Source organism: Oncorhynchus clarkii, chromosome 20 (genome assembly GCF_045791955.1).
Source record: "Oncorhynchus clarkii lewisi isolate Uvic-CL-2024 chromosome 20, UVic_Ocla_1.0, whole genome shotgun sequence".
In the NCBI taxonomy this organism is placed as follows: Eukaryota; Metazoa; Chordata; class Actinopteri; order Salmoniformes; family Salmonidae; genus Oncorhynchus; species Oncorhynchus clarkii.
The window spans coordinates 549,972-574,433 of record NC_092166.1 but is presented as its reverse complement, the minus strand read 5'-3'; the positions used below and the strand labels follow the sequence as shown (position 1 = coordinate 574,433).

Genomic DNA, 24,462 nt, shown 5'->3' with positions numbered 1-24,462 from the left:
AACTAACATGTTGTTCATTAATTCTTTAGTCACTAACTAACATGTTGTTCTTTAATTCTTTAGTCACTAACTAAAATGTTGTTCTTTAGTCAGTAACTAACATGTTGTTCTTTAGTCGGTAACTAACATGTTGTTCTTTAATTCTTTAGTCAGTAACTAACATGTTGTTCTTTAGTCAGTAACTAACATGTTGTTCTTTAGTCAGAAACTAACATGTTGTTCTTTAATTCTTTAGTCAGTAACTAACATGTTGTTCTTTAGTCAGTAACTAACATGTTGTTCTTTAGTCAGAAACTAACATGTTGTTCTTTAGTCAGTAACTAACATGTTGTTCTTTAGTCAGTAACTAACATGTTGTTCTTTAATTCTTCAGTCAGTAACTAACATGTTGTTCATTAGTTCTTTAGTCACTAACTAACATGTTGTTCTTTAGTCAGTAACTAACATGTTGTTCTTTAGTCAGTAGCTAACATGTTGTTCTTTAGTCAGTAACTAACATGTTGTTCTTTAGTCACTAACTAACATGTTGTTCTTTAATTCTTTAGTCACTAACTAACATGTTGTTCATTAATTCTTTAGTCAGTAACTAACATGTTGTTCTTTAGTCGGTAACTAACATGTTGTTCTTTAGTCAGAAACTAACATGTTGTTCTTTAGTCAGTAACTAACATGTTGTTCATTAATTCTTTAGTCAGTAACTAACATGTTGTTCATTAATTATTTAGTCAGTAACTAACATGTTGTTCTTTAGTCAGTAACTAACATGTTGTTCTTTAGTCAGTAACTAACATGTTGTTCTTTAGTGAGAAACTAACATGTTGTTCTTTAGTCAGTAACTAACATGTTGTTCTTTAGTCAGTAACTAACATGTTGTTCATTAATTCTTTAGTCAGAAACTAACATGTTGTTCTTTAATTCTTTAGTCAGTAACTAACATGTTGTTCTTTAGTCGGTAACTAACATGTTGTTCTTTAGTCAGAAACTAACATGTTGTTCTTTAGTCAGTAACTAACATGTTGTTCTTTAGTCAGTAACTAACATGTTGTTCTTTAGTCAGAAACTAACATGTTGTTCTTTAGTCAGTAACTAACATGTTGTTCTTTAGTCAGTAACTAACATGTTGTTCTTTAGTCAGTAACTAACATGTTGTTCTTTAGTCACTAACTAACATGTTGTTCTTTAGTCACTAACTAACATGTTGTTCTTTAGTCACTAACTAACATGTTGTTCTTTAATTCTTTAGTCAGTAACTAACATGTTGTTCTTTAGTCACTAACTAACATGTTGTTCTTTAGTCACTAACTAACATGTTGTTCTTTAGTCACTAACTAACATGTTGTTCTTTAGTCAGTAACTAACATGTTGTTCTTTAGTCAGTAACTAACATGTTGTTCTTTAGTCAGTAACTAACATGTTGTTCTTTAGTCAGTAACTAACATGTTGTTCTTTAGTCAGTAACTAACATGTTGTTATTTAGTCACTTACTAACATGTTGTTCATTAATTCTTTAGTCAGTAACTAACATGTTGTTCTTTAGTCAGAAACTAACATGTTGTTCATTAATTCTTTAGTCACTAACTAACATGTTGTTCTTTAATTCTTTAGTCAGTAACTAACATGTTGTTCTTTAGTCAGTAACTAACATGTTGTTCTTTAGTCAGTAACTAACATGTTGTTCTTTAGTCAGTAACTAACATGTTGTTCTTTAGTCAGTAACTAACATGTTGTTCTTTAGTCAGAAACTAACATGTTGTTCTTTAGTCAGTAACTAACATGTTGTTATTTAGTCACTAACTAACATGTTGTTCATTAATTCTTTAGTCACTAACTAACATGTTGTTCTTTAATTCTTTAGTCAATAACTAACATGTTGTTCTTTAGTCAGTAGCTAACATGTAGTTCTTTAGTCAGTAACTAACATGTTGTTCTTTAGTCAGTAGCTAACATGTTGTTCTTTAGTCAGTAACTAACATGTTGTTCTTTAGTCAGTAACTAACATGTTGTTCTTTAGTCAGTAACTAACATGTTGTTCTTTAGTCAGTAACTAACATGTTGTTCTTTAGTCAGAAACTAACATGTTGTTCTTTAGTCAGTAACTAACATGTTGTTCTTTAGTCAGTAACTAACATGTTGTTCTTTAGTCACTAACTAACATGTTGTTCTTTAATCAGTAACTAACATGTTGTTCTTTAGTCAGTAACTAACATGTTGTTCATTAGTTCTTTAGTCAGTAACTAACATGTTGTTCTTTAGTCAGTAACTAACATGTTGTTTTTTAGTCAGTAACTAACATGTTGTTCTTTAGTCAGAAACTAACATGTTGTTCTTTAGTCAGTAACTAACATGTTGTTCTTTAGTCAGTAACTAACATGTTGTTCTTTAGTCAGTAACTAACATGTTGTTATTTAGTCAGAAACTAACATGTTGTTCTTTAGTCAGAAACTAACATGTTGTTCTTTAGTCAGAAACTAACATGTTGTTCTTTAGTCAGTAACTAACATGTTGTTATTTAGTCAGTAACTAACATGTTGTTCTTTAGTCAGAAACTAACATGTTGTTCTTTAGTCAGAAACTAACATGTTGTTCTTTAGTCACTAACTAACATGTTGTTCATTAATTCTTTAGTCACTAACTAACATGTTGTTCATTAATTCTTTAGTCACTAACTAACATGTTGTTCTTTAATTCTTTAGTCACTAACTAACATGTTGTTCTTTAGTCGGTAACTAACATGTTGTTCTTTAGTCGGTAACTAACATGTTGTTCTTTAGTCACTAACTAACATGTTGTTCTTTAGTCAGTAACTAACATGTTGTTCTTTAGTCACTAACTAACATGTTGTTCTTTAATTCTTTAGTCAGTAACTAACATGTTGTTCTTTAGTCAGTAACTAACATGTTGTTCTTTAGTCAGAAACTAACATGTTGTTCTTTAGTCAGTAACTAACATGTTGTTCTTTAGTCAGTAACTAACATGTTGTTCTTTAATTCTTCAGTCAGTAACTAACATGTTGTTCATTAGTTCTTTAGTCACTAACTAACATGTTGTTCTTTAGTCAGTAACTAACATGTTGTTCTTTAGTCAGTAGCTAACATGTTGTTCTTTAGTCAGTAACTAACATGTTGTTCTTTAGTCACTAACTAACATGTTGTTCTTTAATTCTTTAGTCACTAACTAACATGTTGTTCATTAATTCTTTAGTCAGTAACTAACATGTTGTTCTTTAGTCGGTAACTAACATGTTGTTCTTTAGTCAGAAACTAACATGTTGTTCTTTAGTCAGTAACTAACATGTTGTTCATTAATTCTTTAGTCAGTAACTAACATGTTGTTCATTAATTATTTAGTCAGTAACTAACATGTTGTTCTTTAGTCAGTAACTAACATGTTGTTCTTTAGTCAGTAACTAACATGTTGTTCTTTAGTGAGAAACTAACATGTTGTTCTTTAGTCAGTAACTAACATGTTGTTCTTTAGTCAGTAACTAACATGTTGTTCATTAATTCTTTAGTCAGAAACTAACATGTTGTTCTTTAATTCTTTAGTCAGTAACTAACATGTTGTTCTTTAGTCGGTAACTAACATGTTGTTCTTTAGTCAGAAACTAACATGTTGTTCTTTAGTCAGTAACTAACATGTTGTTCTTTAGTCAGTAACTAACATGTTGTTCTTTAGTCAGTAACTAACATGTTGTTCTTTAGTCAGTAACTAACATGTTGTTCTTTAGTCACTAACTAACATGTTGTTCTTTAGTCACTAACTAACATGTTGTTCTTTAGTCACTAACTAACATGTTGTTCTTTAATTCTTTAGTCAGTAACTAACATGTTGTTCTTTAGTCACTAACTAACATGTTGTTCTTTAGTCACTAACTAACATGTTGTTCTTTAGTCACTAACTAACATGTTGTTCTTTAGTCAGTAACTAACATGTTGTTCTTTAGTCAGTAACTAACATGTTGTTCTTTAGTCAGTAACTAACATGTTGTTCTTTAGTCTTTAGAAACTAACATGTTGTTCATTAATTCTTTAGTCAGTAACTAACATGTTGTTCTTTAGTCAGAAACTAACATGTTGTTCATTAATTCTTTAGTCACTAACTAACATGTTGTTCTTTAATTCTTTAGTCAGTAACTAACATGTTGTTCTTTAGTCAGTAGCTAACATGTTGTTCTTTAGTCAGTAACTAACATGTTGTTCTTTAGTCAGTAACTAACATGTTGTTCTTTAGTCAGTAACTAACATGTTGTTCTTTAGTCAGAAACTAACATGTTGTTCTTTAGTCAGAAACTAACATGTTGTTATTTAGTCACTAACTAACATGTTGTTCATTAATTCTTTAGTCACTAACTAACATGTTGTTCTTTAATTCTTTAGTCAGTAACTAACATGTTGTTCTTTAGTCAGTAGCTAACATGTTGTTCTTTAGTCAGTAACTAACATGTTGTTCTTTAGTCAGTAACTAACATGTTGTTCTTTAGTCAGTAACTAACATGTTGTTCTTTAGTCAGTAACTAACATGTTGTTCTTTAGTCAGAAACTAACATGTTGTTCTTTAGTCAGTAACTAACATGTTGTTCTTTAACATGTTGTTCTTTAGTCAGTAACTAACATGTTGTTCTTTAGTCAGTAACTAACATGTTGTTCTTTAGTCAGTAACTAACATGTTGTTCTTTTCTTTAGTCAGTAACTAACATGTTGTTCATTAGTTCTTTAGTCAGTAACTAACATGTTGTTCTTTAGTCAGTAACTAACATGTTGTTCTTTAGTCAGTAACTAACATGTTGTTCTTTAGTCAGAAACTAACATGTTGTTCTTTAGTCAGTAACTAACATGTTGTTCTTTAGTCAGTAACTAACATGTTGTTCTTTAGTCAGTAACTAACATGTTGTTATTTAGTCAGAAACTAACATGTTGTTCTTTAGTCAGAAACTAACATGTTGTTCTTTAGTCAGAAACTAACATGTTGTTCTTTAGTCAGTAACTAACATGTTGTTATTTAGTCAGTAACTAACATGTTGTTCTTTAGTCAGAAACTAACATGTTGTTCTTTAGTCAGTAACTAACATGTTGTTCTTTAGTCACTAACTAACATGTTGTTCATTAATTCTTTAGTCACTAACTAACATGTTGTTCATTAATTCTTTAGTCACTAACTAACATGTTGTTCTTTAATTCTTTAGTCACTAACTAAAATGTTGTTCTTTAGTCAGTAACTAACATGTTGTTCTTTAGTCGGTAACTAACATGTTGTTCTTTAGTCACTAACTAACATGTTGTTCTTTAGTCAGTAACTAACATGTTGTTCTTTAGTCACTAACTAACATGTTGTTCTTTAATTCTTTAGTCAGTAACTAACATGTTGTTCTTTAGTCAGTAACTAACATGTTGTTCTTTAGTCAGAAACTAACATGTTGTTCTTTAGTCAGTAACTAACATGTTGTTCTTTAGTCAGTAACTAACATGTTGTTCTTTAATTCTTCAGTCAGTAACTAACATGTTGTTCATTAGTTCTTTAGTCACTAACTAACATGTTGTTCTTTAGTCAGTAACTAACATGTTGTTCTTTAGTCAGTAGCTAACATGTTGTTCTTTAGTCAGTAACTAACATGTTGTTCTTTAGTCACTAACTAACATGTTGTTCTTTAATTCTTTAGTCACTAACTAACATGTTGTTCATTAATTCTTTAGTCAGTAACTAACATGTTGTTCTTTAGTCGGTAACTAACATGTTGTTCTTTAGTCAGAAACTAACATGTTGTTCTTTAGTCAGTAACTAACATGTTATTCATTAATTCTTTAGTCAGTAACTAACATGTTGTTCATTAATTATTTAGTCAGTAACTAACATGTTGTTCTTTAGTCAGTAACTAACATGTTGTTCTTTAGTCAGTAACTAACATGTTGTTCTTTAGTGAGAAACTAACATGTTGTTCTTTAGTCAGTAACTAACATGTTGTTCTTTAGTCAGTAACTAACATGTTGTTCATTAATTCTTTAGTCAGAAACTAACATGTTGTTCTTTAATTCTTTAGTCAGTAACTAACATCTTGTTCTTTAGTCGGTAACTAACATGTTGTTCTTTAGTCAGAAACTAACATGTTGTTCTTTAGTCAGTAACTAACATGTTGTTCTTTAGTCAGTAACTAACATGTTGTTCTTTAGTCAGAAACTAACATGTTGTTCTTTAGTCAGTAACTAACATGTTGTTCTTTAGTCAGTAACTAACATGTTGTTCTTTAGTCAGTAACTAACATGTTGTTCTTTAGTCACTAACTAACATGTTGTTCTTTAGTCACTAACTAACATGTTGTTCTTTAGTCACTAACTAACATGTTGTTCTTTAATTCTTTAGTCAGTAACTAACATGTTGTTCTTTAGTCACTAACTAACATGTTGTTCTTTAGTCACTAACTAACATGTTGTTCTTTAGTCACTAACTAACATGTTGTTCTTTAGTCAGTAACTAACATGTTGTACTTTAGTCAGTAACTAACATGTTGTTCTTTAGTCAGTAACTAACATGTTGTTCTTTAGTCAGTAACTAACATGTTGTTCTTTAGTCAGTAACTAACATGTTGTTATTTAGTCAGAAACTAACATGTTGTTCTTTAGTCAGAAACTAACGTGTTGTTCTTTAGTCACTAACTAACATGTTGTTCATTAATTCTTTAGTCACTAACTAACATGTTGTTCATTAATTCTTTAGTCACTAACTAACATGTTGTTCTTTAATTCTTTAGTCACTAACTAAAATGTTGTTCTTTAGTCAGTAACTAACATGTTGTTCTTTAGTCGGTAACTAACATGTTGTTCTTTAGTCACTAACTAACATGTTGTTCTTTAGTCAGTAACTAACATGTTGTTCTTTAGTCAGTAACTAACATGTTGTTCTTTAATTCTTTAGTCAGTAACTAACATGTTGTTCTTTAGTCAGTAACTAACATGTTGTTCTTTAGTCAGAAACTAACATGTTGTTCTTTAGTCAGTAACTAACATGTTGTTCTTTAGTCAGTAACTAACATGTTGTTCTTTAATTCTTCAGTCAGTAACTAACATGTTGTTCATTAGTTCTTTAGTCACTAACTAACATGTTGTTCTTTAGTCAGTAACTAACATGTTGTTCTTTAGTCAGTAGCTAACATGTTGTTCTTTAGTCAGTAACTAACATGTTGTTCTTTAGTCACTAACTAACATGTTGTTCTTTAATTCTTTTGTCACTAACTAACATGTTGTTCATTAATTCTTTAGTCAGTAACTAACATGTTGTTCTTTAGTCGGTAACTAACATGTTGTTCTTTAGTCAGAAACTAACATGTTGTTCTTTAGTCAGTAACTAACATGTTGTTCATTAATTCTTTAGTCAGTAACTAACATGTTGTTCATTAATTATTTAGTCAGTAACTAACATGTTGTTCTTTAGTCAGTAACTAACATGTTGTTCTTTAGTCAGTAACTAACATGTTGTTCTTTAGTGAGAAACTAACATGTTGTTCTTTAGTCAGTAACTAACATGTTGTTCTTTAGTCAGTAACTAACATGTTGTTCATTAATTCTTTAGTCAGAAACTAACATGTTGTTCTTTAATTCTTTAGTCAGTAACTAACATGTTGTTCTTTAGTCGGTAACTAACATGTTGTTCTTTAGTCAGAAACTAACATGTTGTTCTTTAGTCAGTAACTAACATGTTGTTCTTTAGTCAGTAACTAACATGTTGTTCTTTAGTCAGAAACTAACATGTTGTTCTTTAGTCAGTAACTAACATGTTGTTCTTTAGTCAGTAACTAACATGTTGTTCTTTAGTCAGTAACTAACATGTTGTTCTTTAGTCACTAACTAACATGTTGTTCTTTAGTCACTAACTAACATGTTGTTCTTTAGTCACTAACTAACATGTTGTTCTTTAATTCTTTAGTCAGTAACTAACATGTTGTTCTTTAGTCACTAACTAACATGTTGTTCTTTAGTCACTAACTAACATGTTGTTCTTTAGTCACTAACTAACATGTTGTTCTTTAGTCAGTAACTAACATGTTGTTCTTTAGTCAGTAACTAACATGTTGTTCTTTAGTCAGTAACTAACATGTTGTTCTTTAGTCAGTAACTAACATGTTGTTCTTTAGTCAGTAACTAACATGTTGTTATTTAGTCACTTACTAACATGTTGTTCATTAATTCTTTAGTCAGTAACTAACATGTTGTTCTTTAGTCAGAAACTAACATGTTGTTCATTAATTCTTTAGTCACTAACTAACATGTTGTTCTTTAATTCTTTAGTCAGTAACTAACATGTTGTTCTTTAGTCAGTAGCTAACATGTTGTTCTTTAGTCAGTAACTAACATGTTGTTCTTTAGTCAGTAACTAACATGTTGTTCTTTAGTCAGTAACTAACATGTTGTTCTTTAGTCAGAAACTAACATGTTGTTCTTTAGTCAGAAACTAACATGTTGTTATTTAGTCACTAACTAACATGTTGTTCATTAATTCTTTAGTCACTAACTAACATGTTGTTCTTTAATTCTTTAGTCAGTAACTAACATGTTGTTCTTTAGTCAGTAGCTAACATGTAGTTCTTTAGTCAGTAACTAACATGTTGTTCTTTAGTCAGTAGCTAACATGTTGTTCTTTAGTCAGTAACTAACATGTTGTTCTTTAGTCAGTAACTAACATGTTGTTCTTTAGTCAGTAACTAACATGTTGTTCTTTAGTCAGTAACTAACATGTTGTTCTTTAGTCAGAAACTAACATGTTGTTCTTTAGTCAGTAACTAACATGTTGTTCTTTAGTCAGTAACTAACATGTTGTTCTTTAGTCACTAACTAACATGTTGTTCTTTAATCAGTAACTAACATGTTGTTCTTTAGTCAGTAACTAACATGTTGTTCATTAGTTCTTTAGTCAGTAACTAACATGTTGTTCTTTAGTCAGTAACTAACATGTTGTTTTTTAGTCAGTAACTAACATGTTGTTCTTTAGTCAGAAACTAACATGTTGTTCTTTAGTCAGTAACTAACATGTTGTTCTTTAGTCAGTAACTAACATGTTGTTCTTTAGTCAGTAACTAACATGTTGTTATTTAGTCAGAAACTAACATGTTGTTCTTTAGTCAGAAACTAACATGTTGTTCTTTAGTCAGAAACTAACATGTTGTTCTTTAGTCAGTAACTAACATGTTGTTATTTAGTCAGTAACTAACATGTTGTTCTTTAGTCAGAAACTAACATGTTGTTCTTTAGTCAGAAACTAACATGTTGTTCTTTAGTCACTAACTAACATGTTGTTCATTAATTCTTTAGTCACTAACTAACATGTTGTTCATTAATTCTTTAGTCACTAACTAACATGTTGTTCTTTAATTCTTTAGTCACTAACTAAAATGTTGTTCTTTAGTCAGTAACTAACATGTTGTTCTTTAGTCGGTAACTAACATGTTGTTCTTTAGTCACTAACTAACATGTTGTTCTTTAGTCAGTAACTAACATGTTGTTCTTTAGTCACTAACTAACATGTTGTTCTTTAATTCTTTAGTCAGTAACTAACATGTTGTTCTTTAGTCAGTAACTAACATGTTGTTCTTTAGTCAGAAACTAACATGTTGTTCTTTAGTCAGTAACTAACATGTTGTTCTTTAGTCAGTAAATAACATGTTGTTCTTTAATTCTTCAGTCAGTAACTAACATGTTGTTCATTAGTTCTTTAGTCACTAACTAACATGTTGTTCTTTAGTCAGTAACTAACATGTTGTTCTTTAGTCAGTAGCTAACATGTTGTTCTTTAGTCAGTAACTAACATGTTGTTCTTTAGTCACTAACTAACATGTTGTTCTTTAATTCTTTAGTCACTAACTAACATGTTGTTCATTAATTCTTTAGTCAGTAACTAACATGTTGTTCTTTAGTCGGTAACTAACATGTTGTTCTTTAGTCAGAAACTAACATGTTGTTCTTTAGTCAGTAACTAACATGTTGTTCATTAATTCTTTAGTCAGTAACTAACATGTTGTTCATTAATTATTTAGTCAGTAACTAACATGTTGTTCTTTAGTCAGTAACTAACATGTTGTTCTTTAGTCAGTAACTAACATGTTGTTCTTTAGTGAGAAACTAACATGTTGTTCTTTAGTCAGTAACTAACATGTTGTTCTTTAGTCAGTAACTAACATGTTGTTCATTAATTCTTTAGTCAGAAACTAACATGTTGTTCTTTAATTCTTTAGTCAGTAACTAACATGTTGTTCTTTAGTCGGTAACTAACATGTTGTTCTTTAGTCAGAAACTAACATGTTGTTCTTTAGTCAGTAACTAACATGTTGTTCTTTAGTCAGTAACTAACATGTTGTTCTTTAGTCAGAAACTAACATGTTGTTCTTTAGTCAGTAACTAACATGTTGTTCTTTAGTCAGTAACTAACATGTTGTTCTTTAGTCAGTAACTAACATGTTGTTCTTTAGTCACTAACTAACATGTTGTTCTTTAGTCACTAACTAACATGTTGTTCTTTAGTCACTAACTAACATGTTGTTCTTTAATTCTTTAGTCAGTAACTAACATGTTGTTCTTTAGTCACTAACTAACATGTTGTTCTTTAGTCACTAACTAACATGTTGTTCTTTAGTCACTAACTAACATGTTGTTCTTTAGTCAGTAACTAACATGTTGTTCTTTAGTCAGTAACTAACATGTTGTTCTTTAGTCAGTAACTAACATGTTGTTCTTTAGTCAGTAACTAACATGTTGTTCTTTAGTCAGTAACTAACATGTTGTTCTTTAGTCAGTAACTAACATGTTGTTCTTTAGTCAGAAACTAACATGTTGTTCATTAATTCTTTAGTCAGTAACTAACATGTTGTTCTTTAGTCAGAAACTAACATGTTGTTCATTAATTCTTTAGTCACTAACTAACATGTTGTTCTTTAATTCTTTAGTCAGTAACTAACATGTTGTTCTTTAGTCAGTAGCTAACATGTTGTTCTTTAGTCAGTAGCTAACATGTTGTTCTTTAGTCAGTAACTAACATGTTGTTCTTTAGTCAGTAACTAACATGTTGTTCTTTAGTCAGTAACTAACATGTTGTTCTTTAGTCAGAAACTAACATGTTGTTATTTAGTCACTAACTAACATGTTGTTCATTAATTCTTTAGTCACTAACTAACATGTTGTTCTTTAATTCTTTAGTCAGTAACTAACATGTTGTTCTTTAGTCAGTAGCTAACATGTAGTTCTTTAGTCAGTAACTAACATGTTGTTCTTTAGTCAGTAGCTAACATGTTGTTCTTTAGTCAGTAACTAACATGTTGTTCTTTAGTCAGTAACTAACATGTTGTTCTTTAGTCAGTAACTAACATGTTGTTCTTTAGTCAGTAACTAACATGTTGTTCTTTAGTCAGAAACTAACATGTTGTTCTTTAGTCAGTAACTAACATGTTGTTCTTTAGTCAGTAACTAACATGTTGTTCTTTAGTCACTAACTAACATGTTGTTCTTTAATCAGTAACTAACATGTTGTTCTTTAGTCAGTAACTAACATGTTGTTCATTAGTTCTTTAGTCAGTAACTAACATGTTGTTCTTTAGTCAGTAACTAACATGTTTTTTTAGTCAGTAACTAACATGTTGTTCTTTAGTCAGAAACTAACATGTTGTTCTTTAGTCAGTAACTAACATGTTGTTCTTTAGTCAGTAACTAACATGTTGTTCTTTAGTCAGTAACTAACATGTTGTTATTTAGTCAGAAACTAACATGTTGTTCTTTAGTCAGAAACTAACATGTTGTTCTTTAGTCAGAAACTAACATGTTGTTCTTTAGTCAGTAACTAACATGTTGTTATTTAGTCAGTAACTAACATGTTGTTCTTTAGTCAGAAACTAACATGTTGTTCTTTAGTCAGAAACTAACATGTTGTTCTTTAGTCACTAACTAACATGTTGTTCATTAATTCTTTAGTCACTAACTAACATGTTGTTCATTAATTCTTTAGTCACTAACTAACATGTTGTTCTTTAATTCTTTAGTCACTAACTAAAATGTTGTTCTTTAGTCAGTAACTAACATGTTGTTCTTTAGTCGGTAACTAACATGTTGTTCTTTAGTCACTAACTAACATGTTGTTCTTTAGTCAGTAACTAACATGTTGTTCTTTAGTCACTAACTAACATGTTGTTCTTTAATTCTTTAGTCAGTAACTAACATGTTGTTCTTTAGTCAGTAACTAACATGTTGTTCTTTAGTCAGAAACTAACATGTTGTTCTTTAGTCAGTAACTAACATGTTGTTCTTTAGTCAGTAACTAACATGTTGTTCTTTAATTCTTCAGTCAGTAACTAACATGTTGTTCATTAGTTCTTTAGTCACTAACTAACATGTTGTTCTTTAGTCAGTAACTAACATGTTGTTCTTTAGTCAGTAGCTAACATGTTGTTCTTTAGTCAGTAACTAACATGTTGTTCTTTAGTCACTAACTAACATGTTGTTCTTTAATTCTTTAGTCACTAACTAACATGTTGTTCATTAATTCTTTAGTCAGTAACTAACATGTTGTTCTTTAGTCGGTAACTAACATGTTGTTCTTTAGTCAGAAACTAACATGTTGTTCTTTAGTCAGTAACTAACATGTTGTTCATTAATTCTTTAGTCAGTAACTAACATGTTGTTCATTAATTATTTAGTCAGTAACTAACATGTTGTTCTTTAGTCAGTAACTAACATGTTGTTCTTTAGTCAGTAACTAACATGTTGTTCTTTAGTGAGAAACTAACATGTTGTTCTTTAGTCAGTAACTAACATGTTGTTCTTTAGTCAGTAACTAACATGTTGTTCATTACTTCTTTAGTCAGAAACTAACATGTTGTTCTTTAGTCAGTAACTAACATCTTGTTCTTTAGTCGGTAACTAACATGTTGTTCTTTAGTCAGAAACTAACATGTTGTTCTTTAGTCAGTAACTAACATGTTGTTCTTTAGTCAGTAACTAACATGTTGTTCTTTAGTCAGAAACTAACATGTTGTTCTTTAGTCAGTAACTAACATGTTGTTCTTTAGTCAGTAACTAACATGTTGTTCTTTAGTCAGTAACTAACATGTTGTTCTTTAGTCACTAACTAACATGTTGTTCTTTAGTCACTAACTAACATGTTGTTCTTTAGTCACTAACTAACATGTTGTTCTTTAATTCTTTAGTCAGTAACTAACATGTTGTTCTTTAGTCACTAACTAACATGTTGTTCTTTAGTCACTAACTAACATGTTGTTCTTTAGTCACTAACTAACATGTTGTTCTTTAGTCAGTAACTAACATGTTGTTCTTTAGTCAGTAACTAACATGTTGTTCTTTAGTCAGTAACTGACATGTTGTTCTTTAGTCAGTAACTAACATGTTGTTCTTTAGTCAGTAACTAACATGTTGTTATTTAGTCAGTAACTAACATGTTGTTATTTAGTCACTTACTAACATGTTGTTCATTAATTCTTTAGTCAGTAACTAACATGTTGTTCTTTAGTCAGAAACTAACATGTTGTTCATTAATTCTTTAGTCACTAACTAACATGTTGTTCTTTAATTCTTTAGTCAGTAACTAACATGTTGTTCTTTAGTCAGTAGCTAACATGTTGTTCTTTAGTCAGTAACTAACATGTTGTTCTTTAGTCAGTAACTAACATGTTGTTCTTTAGTCAGTAACTAACATGTTGTTCTTTAGTCAGAAACTAACATGTTGTTCTTTAGTCAGAAACTAACATGTTGTTATTTAGTCACTAACTAACATGTTGTTCATTAATTCTTTAGTCACTAACTAACATGTTGTTCTTTAATTCTTTAGTCAGTAACTAACATGTTGTTCTTTAGTCAGTAGCTAACATGTAGTTCTTTAGTCAGTAACTAACATGTTGTTCTTTAGTCAGTAGCTAACATGTTGTTCTTTAGTCAGTAACTAACATGTTGTTCTTTAGTCAGTAACTAACATGTTGTTCTTTAGTCAGTAACTAACATGTTGTTCTTTAGTCAGTAGCTAACATGTTGTTCTTTAGTCAGTAACTAACATGTTGTTCTTTAGTCAGTAGCTAACATGTTGTTCTTTAGTCAGTAACTAACATGTTGTTCTTTAGTCAGTAACTAACATGTTGTTCTTTAGTCAGTAACTAACATGTTGTTCTTTAGTCAGTAGCTAACATGTTGTTCTTTAGTCAGTAACTAACATGTTGTTCTTTAGTCACTAACTAACATGTTGTTCTTTAATTCTTTAGTCAGTAACTAACATGTTGTTCTTTAGTCAGTAGCTAACATGTTGTTCTTTAGTCAGTAACTAACATGTTGTTCTTTAGTCAGTAACTAACATGTTGTTCTTTAGTCAGTAACTAACATGTTGTTCTTTAGTCAGTAACTAACATGTTGTTCTTTAGTCAGTAACTAACATGTTGTTCTTTAGTCACTAACTAACATGTTGTTCTTTAATTCTTTAGTCAGTAACTAACATGTTGTTCTTTAGTCAGTAACTAACATGTTGTTCTTTAATTCTTTAGTCAGTAACTAACATGTTGTTCTTTAGTCAGTAACTAACATGTTGTTCTTTAATTCTTTAGTCAGTAACTAACATGTTGTTCTTTAGTCAGTAACTAACATGTTGTTCTTTAGTCAGTAACTAACATGTTGTTCTTTAGTCAGTAACTAACATGTTGTTCTTTAGTCAGAAACTAACATGTTGTTCTTTAGTCAGTAACTAACATGTTGTTCTTTAGTCACTAACTAACATGTTGTTCTTTAATTCTTTAGTCAGTAACTAACATGTTGTTCTTTAGTCAGTAACTAACATGTTGTTCTTTAGTCAGAAACTAACATGTTGTTCTTTAGTCAGTAACTAACATGTTGTTCTTTAATTCTTCAGTCAGTAACTAACATGTTGTTCATTAGTTCTTTAGTCACTAACTAACATGTTGTTCTTTAGTCAGTAACTAACATGTTGTTCTTTAGTCAGTAACTAACATGTTGTTCTTTAGTCAGTAACTAACATGTTGTTCTTTAGTCAGTAGCTAACATGTTGTTCTTTAGTCAGTAACTAACATGTTGTTCTTTAGTCAGTAACTAACATGTTGTTCTTTAGTCAGTAACTAACATGTTGTTCTTTAGTCAGTAACTAACATGTTGTTCTTTAGTCAGTAACTAACATGTTGTTCTTTAGTCAGTAACTAACATGTTGTTCTTTAGTCAGTAACTAACATGTTGTTCTTTAGTCAGTAACTAACATGTTGTTCTTTAGTCAGTAACTAACATGTTGTTCTTTAGTCAGTAACTAACATGTTGTTCTTTAGTCAGTAACTAACATGTTGTTCTTTAGTCAGTAACTAACATGTTGTTCTTTAGTCAGTAACTAACATGTTGTTCTTTAGTCAGTAACTAACATGTTGTTCTTTAATTCTTTAGTCAGTAACTAACATGTTGTTCTTTAGTCAGTAGCTAACATGTTGTTCTTTAGTCAGTAACTAACATGTTGTTCTTTAGTCAGTAACTAACATGTTGTTCTTTAGTTAATAACTAACATGTTGTTCTTTAGTCAGTAACTAACATGTTGTTCTTTAGTCACTAACTAACATGTTGTTCTTTAGTCAGAAACTAACATGTTGTTCTTTAGTCAGTAACTAACATGTTGTTCTTTAGTCAGTAACTAACATGTTGTTCTTTAGTCAGTAACTAACATGTTGTTCTTTAGTCAGTAGCTAACATGTTGTTCTTTAGTCACTAACTAACATGTTGTTCTTTAATTCTTTAGTCAGTAACTAACATGTTGTTCTTTAGTCAGTAACTAACATGTTGTTCTTTAGTCACTAACTAACATGTTGTTCTTTAATTCTTTAGTCAGTAACTAACATGTTGTTCTTTAGTCAGTAGCTAACATGTTGTTCTTTAGTCACTAACTAACATGTTGTTCTTTAATTCTTTAGTCAGTAACTAACATGTTGTTCTTTAGTCAGTAACTAACATGTTGTTCTTTAGTCAGAAACTAACATGTTGTTCTTTAGTCAGAAACTAACATGTTGTTCTTTAGTCAGAAACTAACATGTTGTTCATTAATTATTTAGTCAGAAACTAACATGTTGTTCTTTAGTCAGTAACTAACATGTTGTTCATTAATTCTTTAGTCAGTAACTAACATGTTGTTCATTAATTATTTAGTCAGAAACTAACATGTTGTTCTTTAGTCAGTAACTAACGTGTTGTTCATTAATTCTTTAGTCAGTAACTAACATGTTGTTCATTAATTATTTAGTCAGAAACTAACATGTTGTTCTTTAGTCAGTAACTAACATGTTGTTCTTTAGTCAGTAACTAACATGTTGTTCTTTAGTCAGTAACTAACATGTTGTTCTTTAGTCAGTAACTAACATGTTGTTCTTTAGTCAGTAACTAACATGTTGTTCTTTAGTCAGTAACTAAGTAAATAACATTGAAACAGATACCCGTATTCGCAAAGAGTCTCAGAATATGATTACAGATCCAGGATCAGGTCCTCCCTTTCCATGACGACCTACCCTGCTGCCATCTGGTGTGTACAGTACAGGGAACTAACTACATGATGACCTACCCTGCTGCCGTCTGGTGTGTACAGTACAGGGAACTGCATGATGACCTACCCTGCTGCCGTCTGGTGTGTACAGCTTCAGTACAGGGAACTGCATGATTACTGACAGGTAGTCCAGTAGAGCATCATAGGTTGGAGCCGTTCTTCTCTGCAGAACTACAGTCCTCCTCACACTGGGGTCTCTATTCTTAAATACTATCAGCCTTTTAGGGGTCCTGATCCTGCTGTCTGCCGGCCGGTTGATGTCCCCGGGGACACCACGACTCCCTCGCTGCGCCCTCCGACCCCCGCTGACGGGCCGGGTGGTGGTGTTCCAGGGTGGCTGGCGGCGGTTAGCCATGTCCAGGTTGAGGGGCTTCACCTTCCGCTGGTCCGAGCAGACATAGGAGCCCCCATTCTGCAGCTCTTCCAGACCCCGGACAGGGTGGGAGCCACGGGGGGTGGTGATGGTGCGGACCCCAAACGGCAGGGGGACCTTGCACATGGAGACATGGGAATGTGTTATATGTGTTGACTACATGGGGGGACTGTATGTACAAGACACAGGAAGGGGAGGGGTTGGAGTTGTCAATCAATCAATGTCATTTTCTGTAAACAACAGATGATACATTATTCCTAATATAAATCAGATCAATCAATCAATCTATAATCAATAATCTAATCACCTTTTTAGACAGGGCATCCAGGAGGGCATCGAAGGTCTTGAAGGTCCTGGCATTGATGACCATCCGGTGGCCTCCGAACTGGGGGTCTCCACTCTTATAGAAGCAGACACGTCTGGAGGCCTGGGGGTCTGAGTGGGGCTGAGGGGGGCGGGAGGCTACACTGCCTGAGGGTACCACCTCCCCACCCTGACCGCCACCCTGCTGAAGGACCTGGGCCTCTTGCTCATGCAGAGGAGTGGAACTCATAATGGAGCACGGCAGCTGATGAGAGAGAGACAGGGAGAGAGACAGGGGAGAGAAAGAGACAGGGAGAGAGAGACAGGGGAGAGACAGGGGAGAGAGAGACAGGGGAGAGAGACAGGGGGAGAGAGAGAGGGGGAGAGACAGGGGAGAGAAAGAGACAGGGGGAGAGACAGGGGGAGAGACATAGGGAGAGAGACAGGGGAGAGAAAGAGACAGGGGGAGAGACAGGGGGAGAGACAGGGGGAGAGACAGGGGGAGAGACATAGGGAGAGAGACAGGGGAGAGAAAGAGACAAGGGGAGAGACAGGGGGAGAGACATAGGGAGAGAGACAGGGAGAGAGACAGGGAGAGAGAGACAGGGAGAGAGAGACAGGGAGAGAGACAGGGAGAGAGACAGGGGAGAGAAAGAGACAGGGGGAGAGACAGGGAGAGAGACAGGGAGAGAGACATAGGGAGAGAGACATAGGGGAGAGAGAGACAGGGAGAGAGACATAGGGAGAGAGACAGGGAGAGATACAGGGAGAGAGACATAGGGAGAGAGACAGGGGAGAGAGACATAGGGAGAGAGAGACATAGGGAGAGAGACAGGGAGAGAGACATAGGGAGAGAGACATAGGGAGAGAGACATAGGGGAGAGAGAGACAGGGAGAGAGACATAGGGAGAGAGACAGGGAGAGATACAGGGAGAGAGACATAGGGAGAGAGACAGGGGAGAGAGACATAGGGAGAGAGAGACATAGGGAGGGAGAGACATAGGGAGGGAGAGAGACATAGGGAGAGAGACATAGGGAGAGAGACATAGGGAGAGACATAGGGAGAGAGAGACATAGGGAGAGAGAGACATAGGGAGAGAGAGACATAGGGAGAGAGACATAGGGAGAGAGACATAGGGAGAGAGACAGGGAGAGAGACATAGGGAGAGAGACAGGGAGAGAGACATAGGGAGAGAGAGACAGGGAGAGAGACATAGGGAGAGAGACATAGGGAGAGAGACATAGGGAGAGAGAGATATAGGGAGAGAGAGATATAGGGAGAGAGAGATAGGGAGAGAGAGACAGGGAGAGAGAGACAGGGAGAGAGAGACAGGGAGAGAGAGACAGGGAGAGAGACATAGGGAGAGAGACATAGGGAGAGAGACATAGGGAGAGAGAGACAGGGGAGAGAGACACAGGGAGAGAGACATAGGGAGAGAGAGACATAGGGAGAGAGACATAGGGAGAGAGACATAGGGAGAGAGAGACAGGGAGAGAGACATAGGGAGAGAGACATAGGGAGAGAGACATAGGTAGAGAGACAGGGAGAGAGACATAGGGAGAGAGACATAGGGAGAGAGACATAGGGAGAGAGACAGGGAGAGAGACATAGGGAGAGAGACATAGGGAGAGAGACATAGGGAGAGAGACAGGGAGAGAGACATAGGGAGAGAGAGACAGGGGAGAGATATAGGGAGAGATAGATAGAGGAGAGAGAGACAGGGGAAAGAGATATAGGGAGAGATATAGGGAGATATCGACAGGGGAGAGAGACAGGGGAGAGAGATATAGGGAGAGATCGACAGGGGAGAGAGAGACAGGGGAAAGAGATATAAGGAGAGAGAGACAGGGGAGAGAGAGACAGGGAGAGAGACAAGGGAGAGAGAGACAGGGGAGAGAGAGGGGAGAAAGAGACATGGGAGAGAGAGACAGGGAGAGATTTATAGGGAGAGAGACAGGGAGAGAGACACAAGGGAGAGAGAGACAGAGAAAAGGGAGAGAGAAATAGAGAGAGAGAGGGAGAGACTATGAACAGTTCAGGAGGGATTGGTTATGTACAGTTTGTATGTGAGTGTGTGCATGTGGGGGGAAAATAAAGAGGAAAGAATTCCTGTAATTCAAAGAATCAATCCAGTTGCCAATTGTACACTAGAATAAGTGTGGTGTGACTGACTGGAGTGACAGTACATATAAACTGTTGTTTCAGTCTGCCAGGCTGGAGAGAGAGCATTATGCTGCAACAAAAAACCACAACAAACCAGACTCTTCTAATCAGTAGCCTGTGCTGCTAATAAACCAGAACAACCCAGTCTTCTCATCAGTCACCTGTGCTGCTAATAAACTGTAGCAAACCATGGTCTTCTAATCAGTAGCCAATGCTGCTAATAAACTGTAGCAAACCATGGTCTTCTCATCAGTCACCTGTGCTGCTAATAAACCTGAACAAACCAGAGTCTTCTCATCAGTCACCTGTGCTGCTAATAAACTGTAGCAAACCATGGTCTTCTCATCAGTAGCCTGTGCTGCTAATAAACCAGAACAACCCAGTCTTCTCATCAGGCACCTGTGCTGCTAATAAACCTGAACAAACCAGAGTCTTCTCATCAGTCACCTGTGCTGCTAATAAACCTTAACAAACAAGTCTTCTCATCAGTAGCCTGTGATGCTAATAAACCAGAACAACCCAGTCTTCTCAATAGTATCCTGTGCTGCTATTAAACCAGAACAAACCAGAGGCTTCTCATCAGAAGCTTGTGCTGCTAATAAAATTGAACGAACCAATACTTTCATTAGTAGCCTGTTCTGCTTATCAACCAGAACAACCAGCCTCTGCTCATCAGTACCCTGTGCTGCTAATTAACCAATGCTGCACCCTCGACAACTACTGTGATTATTATTATTTGACCATGCTGGTCATTTATGAACATTTGAACATCTTGGCCATGTTCTGTAATCTCCACCCGGCACAGCCAGAAGAGGACTGGCCACCTTTCATAGCCTGGTTCCTCTCTATTTTTCTTCCTAGGTTTTGGCCTTTCTAGGGAGTTTTTCCTAGCCACCGTGCTTCTACACCTGCATTGCTTGCTGTTTGGGGTTTTAGGCTGGGTTTCTGTACAGCACTTTGAGATATCAGCTGATGTAAGAAAGGCTATATAAATACATTTGATTTGATTTGAATTACCTGAGCCACTGCTTGTTCACCCTGCTATCATCCAGAAGGCGAGGTCAGTACAGGTGCATCAAAGCTGGGACCGAGAGACTGAAAAACAGCTTCTATCTCAAGGCCATCAGACTGTTAAACAGCCACCACTAACATTGAGTGGCTGCTGCCAACATACTGACTCATCTATAGCCACTTTAATAATTAAAAATTGGATGTAATAAATGTATCACTAACCACTTTAAACAATGCCAGTTTATATAATGTTTACATACCCTACATTACTGATCTGATATGTATTTACTGTATTCTATACCATCTACTGCATCTTGTCTATGCCGTTCGGCCATCGCTCATCCATATATTTATATGTACATATTCTTATTAATTCCTTTACACTTGTGTGTATAAGGTAGTTGCTGTGAAATTGTTAGAATACTTGTTAGATATTACTGCACGGTCGGAACTAGAAACACAAGCATTTCGCTACACTCGCATTAAGATCTGCTAACCATGTGTATGTGACAAATAAAATTTGATTTGATTTGATTTACCAAATCATTTTATACATCTCATATTTACTTATATGAGTGCAGACAATACAAAAAAATATTTCCCAAAACGAATAACAAAGGAACTGACACACTATCAAAGTCTAAACACAATCTCCGCCCAACCTCTTAAGAATTTTTAAAAACATTTTCTCCTAAAATGACATACCAAATCTAACTGCCTGTAGCTCAGGACCTGAAGCAAGCATATGTATATTCTTGATACCATTTAAAGGAAACACTTTGAAGTTTGTGGACATGTAAAACGATAATACAAACAAAAAAACATGCGTTTTCTATTTAAAAAATATCTATATATTTACTGTGAAATAAATGCAAGAGAAAGGCCATACATTCAGATAGGGTTTTAGGTGTAATTTAGATGTTGTCCACAAGATGGCAGCAGTGTGTGTGCAAAGTTTCAGGCTGATCCAGTGAAGAATTACATCACCACACAACATTTTGTATCAAGTCTGCCAGGAGTTTGCCCAAACGTGCCGCATTGGTCAATTTATACATTTTCATGAGAACATACAAAAATGCAATGGTAATAAAACATATGAGTTTACACACTCCCAGAAATATAAAAATATATTTTTTTCAAACAAAACTACACTACATTTTATCTCTGCAACCCCCAGGATGACAAATCAGAGCAAGATTACTGAATGTATTATTTACCTTCAGAGGTGAATGTATCAAACCAGTTGCCGTGATACGTTGTCTGTTGTTGTGCACTATCCTCAAACAATAGCATGGTGTTTTTTTCCATAATCGCTAGTGTAAATTGGACACTGCAGTTAGATTAACAAGAATTTAAACTTTGTGCCCATTAAAGACATGGCTGCTGTATACAACGTTTTCTAATCACATTTTCGCATATTGAGCAACAACCGTCCCGGTATAGGCACACCAATCCCTACAGTAACACCTGACTAGTTATAAAGATCAACAAGGCTAAACACAATCTCTGTTTCAATAGGCCTACAATAACACCTGACTAGTTATAAAGATCAACAAGGCTAAACACAATCTCTGTTTCAATAGGCCTACATTAACAACTGACTAGTTATAAAGATCAACAAGGCTAAACACAATCTCTGTTTCAATAGGCCTACAATAACAACTGACTAGTTATAAAGATCAACAAGACTAAACAAAATCTCTGTTCAATAGTCCTACAATAACACCTGACTGGTTATGAAGATTGAAAATCTATAGAATCACCAGGTTAACTTGCAATTACAACGAATACAATGTAGCCTTTGTATCCATAACGACACCTCGACCTCTGACCAAATCAACATCAAGTGGTTACTCTGTATCCATAACGACAAGTCACCTCTGACCAAATCAACATCAAGTGTTTCCTCTGTATCCATAACGACACCTCACCTCTGACCAAATCAACATCAAGTGTTTCCTCTGTATCCATAACGACACCTCACCTCTGACCAAATCAACATCAAGTGTTTCCTCTGTATCCATAACGACACCTCACCTCTGACCAAATCAACATAAAGTGTTTCCTCTGTATCCATAACAACACCTCACCTCTGACCAAATCAACCAATACACATCAAGTGGTTCCTCTGTATCCATAACGACAACTCACCTCTGACCAAATCAACCAATACACATCAAGTGGTTCCTCTGTATCCATAACAACACCTCACCTCTGACCAAATCAACCAATACACATGAAGTGGTTCCTCTGTATCCATAACAACACCTCACCTCTGACCAAATCAACAAATACACATCAAGTGGTTCATCTGTATCCATAACAACACCTCACCTCTGACCAAATCAACCAATACACATCAAGTGGTTCCTCTGTATCCATAACAACACCTCACCTCTGACCAAATCAACATCAAGTGTTTCCTCTGTATCCATAACGACACCTCACCTCTGACCAAATCAACCAATACACATGAAGTGGTTCCTCTGTATCCATAACAACACCTCACCTCTGACCAAATCAACATCAAGTGGTTCCTCTGTGTCCATAACAACACCTCACCTCTGACCAAATCAACCAATACACATCAAGTGGTTCCTCTGTATCCATAACAACACCTCACCTCTGACCAAATCAACATCAAGTGGTTCCTCTGTATCCATAACAACACCTCACCTCTGACCAAATCAACCAATACACATCAAGTGTTTCCTCTGTATCCATAACAACACCTCACCTCTGACCGAATCAACCAATACACATCAAGTGTTTCCTCTGTATCCATAACAACACCTCACCTCTGACCGAATCAACCAATACACATCAAGTGGTTCCTCTGTATCCATAACGACACCTCACCTCTGACCAAATCAACAAATACACATCAAGTGGTTCATCTGTATCCATAATCATCTGTATCTATAAGTAAATAAAACATACCTTATATCACATTTTCATAGAGTTTTAATTGGCCAAACGGAAGAGCACGCCTGGTATCTCAAGGCGGTAAAAGCTGCTCACTGTCTCCCTGGGCTATTTTGGTCTGCTACTTCAGTCAATTTGCTTAATCTTTGCTCACGGTTAATCCACACATCTACAGAGAGGACGTGTTTGAAACACGGTCAGGGAAGGACCTAATAACATCTCATTATTAATTAGTGGAAATAATAACATAACCCATCCTTGGATAGCTTTGGAATGAATTGATCACATTTAGGAGCACGGAATAAAATACACATTTCTGGGTATTTGACAGTTCCTATTTGAAGATAAAAAATAATTCTGCATGTGTGTGTGTGTGTGTGTGTGTGTGTGTGTGTGTGTGTGTGTGTGTGTGTGTGTGTGTGTGTGTGTGTGTGTGTGTGTGTGTGTGTGTGTGTGCGTGCGTGCGTGTGTGTGTGCGTGCGTGCGTGTGAAAGAGAGAGAGAGAGCAATGCTTAATTTGTAAATTGGGACATGCCAGAACTGAAAGTTAGCTGCGAGGGGTACCGGAACGCATAAATTAAAAAAAACGTTATAATAAAGCATTGCATGCATTATCAGGACTTTGGCGTGCTGGCATAGAGCAGGAGAGTAGAGGTGCTGGCATAGAGCAGGAGAGTAGAGGTGCTGGAATAGAGCAGGAGAGTAGAGGTGCTGGAATAGAGCAGGAGAGTAGAGGTGCTGGAATAGAGCAGGAGAGTAGAGGTGCTGGAATAGAGCAGGAGAGTAGAGGTGCTGGCATAGAGCAGGAGAGTAGAGGTGCTGGCATAGAGCAGGAGAGTAGAGGTGCTGGAATAGAGCAGGAGAGTAGAGGTGCTGGAATAGAGCAGGAGAGTAGAGGTGCTGGCATAGAGCAGGAGAGTAGAGGTGCTGGCATAGAGCAGGAGAGTAGAGGTGCTGGCATAGAGCAGGAGAGTAGAGGTGCTGGCATAGAGCAGGAGAGTAGAGGTGCTGGAATAGAGCAGGAGAGTAGAGGTGCTGGCATAGAGCAGGAGAGTAGAGGTGCTGGCATAGAGCAGGAGAGTAGAGGTGCTGGCATAGAGCAGGAGAGTAGAGGTGCTGGCATAGAGCAGGAGAG

The 24,462-nt window shown here is 35.0% G+C and overlaps 1 protein-coding gene across 2 annotated transcripts in view; it reads right to left on the bottom strand.

Moving 5' to 3' along the window:
* Positions 1 to 21,216, bottom strand: part of LOC139375760 (retinitis pigmentosa 1-like 1 protein) — a 48,982-nt gene extending 27,766 nt beyond the window's left edge. The window contains exons 1-3 of one of the 2 annotated variants that reach the window (XM_071117582.1): positions 20,409 to 21,216; positions 17,232 to 17,492; positions 16,619 to 17,041 (exon numbers count right to left, since the gene is read on the bottom strand). In XM_071117582.1, coding sequence (XP_070973683.1) covers positions 16,619 to 17,041; positions 17,232 to 17,477 — 669 coding nt within the window. In that variant the 5' untranslated portion in view covers positions 17,478 to 17,492; positions 20,409 to 21,216. Of the gene's footprint in view, positions 1 to 16,618; positions 17,042 to 17,231; positions 17,687 to 20,408 lie in introns of those variants that run through there. The other variant, XM_071117581.1, reaches the window with a different exon arrangement.
* Between the last annotated feature and the right edge of the window lie 3,246 nt (positions 21,217 to 24,462).